The 3,543-nt window shown below is 36.5% G+C and overlaps 1 protein-coding gene across 1 annotated transcript; it reads left to right on the top strand.

Moving 5' to 3' along the window:
* Window positions 1-694: 694 nt before the first annotated feature.
* LOC149549214 (magnesium-chelatase subunit ChlI-like) lies at window positions 695-2,981 on the top strand. Its single transcript, XM_089792633.1, has 3 exons — window positions 695-824; window positions 1,186-1,301; window positions 1,685-2,981. The coding sequence occupies exons 1-3, from the start codon at window positions 716-718 to the stop codon at window positions 2,732-2,734; spliced, it is 1,275 nt and encodes a 424-aa protein (XP_089648759.1). The 5' UTR covers window positions 695-715; the 3' UTR covers window positions 2,735-2,981.
* The last annotated feature ends 562 nt before the right edge of the window (window positions 2,982-3,543 follow it).

The raw sequence follows: 3,543 nt of genomic DNA, 5'->3' as shown, positions 1-3,543 counted from the left end.
TATTTTCATTCATTCCTGAAGATTGGTCATGATCATTAGTATTACTCCTTTATTTCTCCTTATTAGATTCATAGTCACAAAATGATCTTGACTACTTTTGCACCCGTGAAGATGACCCCTTTACATATTTTGACACAAGACATTAAATATACTTGTCATTTGTAAACTAACAATACAATAACAAGATTTTATTTGGCTAGATTATGAACATTGAAGCCAACAAAAAATTGTTAGTCTAAAAATTAGTTAAAAAATAGATCTACAAGCACATGTCATATTTAGAAACAAAAGATCACATACTATCACATAAACAATCTATAATAACGAATAAAATATCATTGATTCTAAGACACTTTCTAATCTTTACTTTTAATTTTATACTACTAACAAATCATATTTTAAAAAATATTCTATTTCTTTTAATATATTTATCTTTTTATCATTCTCCAACTCTTTCTTACATCTAGCTTCTGAATATACATATGATTTATAAATACATATTAATTGCAAATGAATACATAATGAGCAAATAGAATTGTCACCATTATTTTATTTCATTTTATTAACTTCAGCATCAACAAAGCATGTAACGATTAATATCTGTATTGTGTATGTATGTGAGGTTCGAAATGATGTGGACAGGGGAGACCATGAATGGATGAAGTAAAATATATGGTCCTCTCTCCATTTTGTTAATGCACCCAGAAAGCAAGTAATGGCAATGGCAATCACAGGAATGGCGGGACTTTCTGCTTCTTCCATGGCCGCTGTCAACTACTCATCTCTAGAATCTCAACGTCTGATTCCTGTTGCCCCCCGTTCTGGTAAGGTTTTATTTTATGGTGATAATTTCACAGGTCCTGAAGTGTGTATGCATGCACTAGCCCTGTAGTGAGAAGGTTTGTCTTTTCCATGCCTCGAGTTACTGTTTATTCAAATTCTGAAATTGGGCATCAGTGTTTCTACCTTGTTTTCCAGTTCCATACTCGGGGCATTTAACAACTGATTTCAGTAGTCATTGTTGGAATAATTTTTCCCCCAATACAGTGCGGCTTAGGTCTCGTATTCACCAGTAATTTTGTAGATATTGTGAGTTAAATGTGTTCGATATTGGGAACACCAAAATTGAGTTTAATATTTTTTAGTTTTTGACATCAAAATCTCATATTTTGGAAATTGGGTCAGGCCATTTCTTTGGAAATAGACTCCCAATGGGTTGGAAAATGCAAGTGCCTAAGAAGAGGTTCAGGAGCACTTTATGCGTGAAAAATGTTGCCAGTGAAGTTTTACCGACTCAGCAGGTAAGTTTTGCTTCTGTCAAAGGCTTTATTTTTATTCTGTCAACAATGCTGTAGTTTGTCCACAGTACAATGCTTTTATAGTACGACTCTATAATCTTAGATCTTTGATATTGAGCTCCTAATTCACTGAAATAGTAGCAGTTAAGCTCTTTAATAGGATCACAGTCTTAAAATGCCCTTTCTTGCATTGGAAGGTAATTGTAAGTTAATTAAAATGTTATAATCAATTACGTCGTTAGTAGACCTTTTTTGGTCTTTTTAAATTGTCCCATAATAAATAGATGTATATATTCGAGTAGAGCAAGTGTTATCTGGATGAAAGGCTAAGATCCATAGCGCACAGTTGATTTAGTCTGATAGTGCAATTGTTATGTGGTTGGAAGGCTAAGAAGGTGTCCAAGGGGAACCAACGACCTGTGTATCCTTTTGCAGCAATTGTTGGGCAGGATGAGATGAAATTATGTCTTTTGCTCAATGTCATTGACCCAAAAATAGGAGGGGTTATGATAATGGGTGACCGTGGTACTGGCAAATCAACCACAGTGAGATCACTTGTGGACTTGCTTCCAGAAATTACAGTGGTTTCTGGTGATCCGTTCAACTCTGATCCTCATGATCCAGAATCTATGAGCGAGGAAGTTCGGCAAAGAGTTGAAAGGGAAGAACAACTTCCTGTCACAATGACAAAAATCTGTATGGTGGATCTGCCATTGGGTGCCACTGAGGATAGGGTTTGTGGAACTATTGATATTGAGAAGGCACTTACAGAGGGAGTTAAGGCATTTGAGCCCGGTCTTCTTGCAAAGGCTAACAGGGGAATTCTGTATGTTGATGAGGTTAATCTTCTTGATGATCATCTAGTAGATGTATTGCTAGATTCTGCAGCTTCTGGCTGGAACACCGTGGAAAGAGAAGGGATTTCAATCTCCCATCCATCTCGTTTTATTCTCATTGGTTCTGGAAATCCAGAGGAAGGTGAGCTTCGTCCTCAACTGCTGGATAGGTTTGGCATGCATGCCCAGGTTGGGACTGTAAGAGATGCAGAGTTAAGGGTCAAGATTGTGGAGGAGAGAGCAAGTTTTGACAGAGACCCAAAGGTTTTTCGAGAGAAATATATGGAAGAGCAGGAAAAGCTTCAGAGCCAGATTTATGAGGCAAGGGAGCGGCTTTCTAGAGTTCAAATTGATCATGGCATTCGTGTTAAGATATCCCAAGTATGTGCTGAGTTGAATGTGGATGGCTTGAGGGGTGATATAGTGACAAACAGGGCTGCCAAGGCTCTAGCTGCTCTGAAGGGAAGAGAAGAAGTACATCCTGAGGATGTGAAGATTGTCATCCCAAATTGCTTGAGACACCGTCTCCGAAAAGATCCATTGGAATCCATAGACTCAGGTTTGCTTGTTGAAGAAAAATTCTATGAGATATTTGCATGAATAGGGAAGACAACCCTTTGCTTGTTCCTTTCAGTGTGCTGACTCTTTTAATGATCAGCCATGGATTTGTGTGCAAATATATCAACGTGCTATAGCTTGTTGGTAGTTCATTGATCAATATTTGGCCAAATACCATGGGCTTGAAAGGTTCTGTACACGTGAAGCTGTTGTTTATGTGAGCCCTCAAATGTCAAAAACATATTTGTAATTGATAATTATGTTTTTTAATTTAACTAAATTTTGTACACTTCCATAGTGAACTTTATCGACCGTATCTAATTTTTTTTGTTATAAGAAAACACATAACTGTAGTTATCTGGTTCACTCATATATCTGTGCAGTTTCTTCTTTCTGACTTGAAGAATGTGGTTTCTTTTTTCCATTTTACATATAGTTCAGATTGCTTGGGGCTACAGTGGCTTCAAACCATGAAAAATTTAGAAGTTGGATTGCAGAATCAGACAATAACAGGCCCAAGTGATTATGAGATACTGACTTAGCCTGTAGAAAAGAAAGAAAGCAACTTATTCATGTAAAGTTGCCACAATATATATCTGCTCTAACAGCCCAAACTAGAATTCCAACTACCATGACATGATTGGGGAAAGTTAAATACCTTTTCACTAATGTGTCAAAAGCCAAACGTATTACTTATCATTTTTAAGATTATTTTTAAGCATATTAATTCTGAATTTTAATTATACCATTTAATCATTAGCAGCAACTATGATTCTATGACTATGAGTCATACTGGATGTTAGTCTACTTTCTGCCTCTTCCTTAATGAGTATTGCCATGACAAGTAGGCG

This window comes from Cupressus sempervirens, chromosome 7, assembly GCF_028749045.1.
Source record: "Cupressus sempervirens isolate cs-2001-9-10 chromosome 7, ASM2874904v1, whole genome shotgun sequence".
NCBI lineage: Eukaryota > Viridiplantae > Streptophyta > Pinopsida > Cupressales > Cupressaceae > Cupressus > Cupressus sempervirens.
Note: the sequence above shows the minus strand (reverse complement) of the source record. Positions and strands in the feature narration are given on the sequence as shown.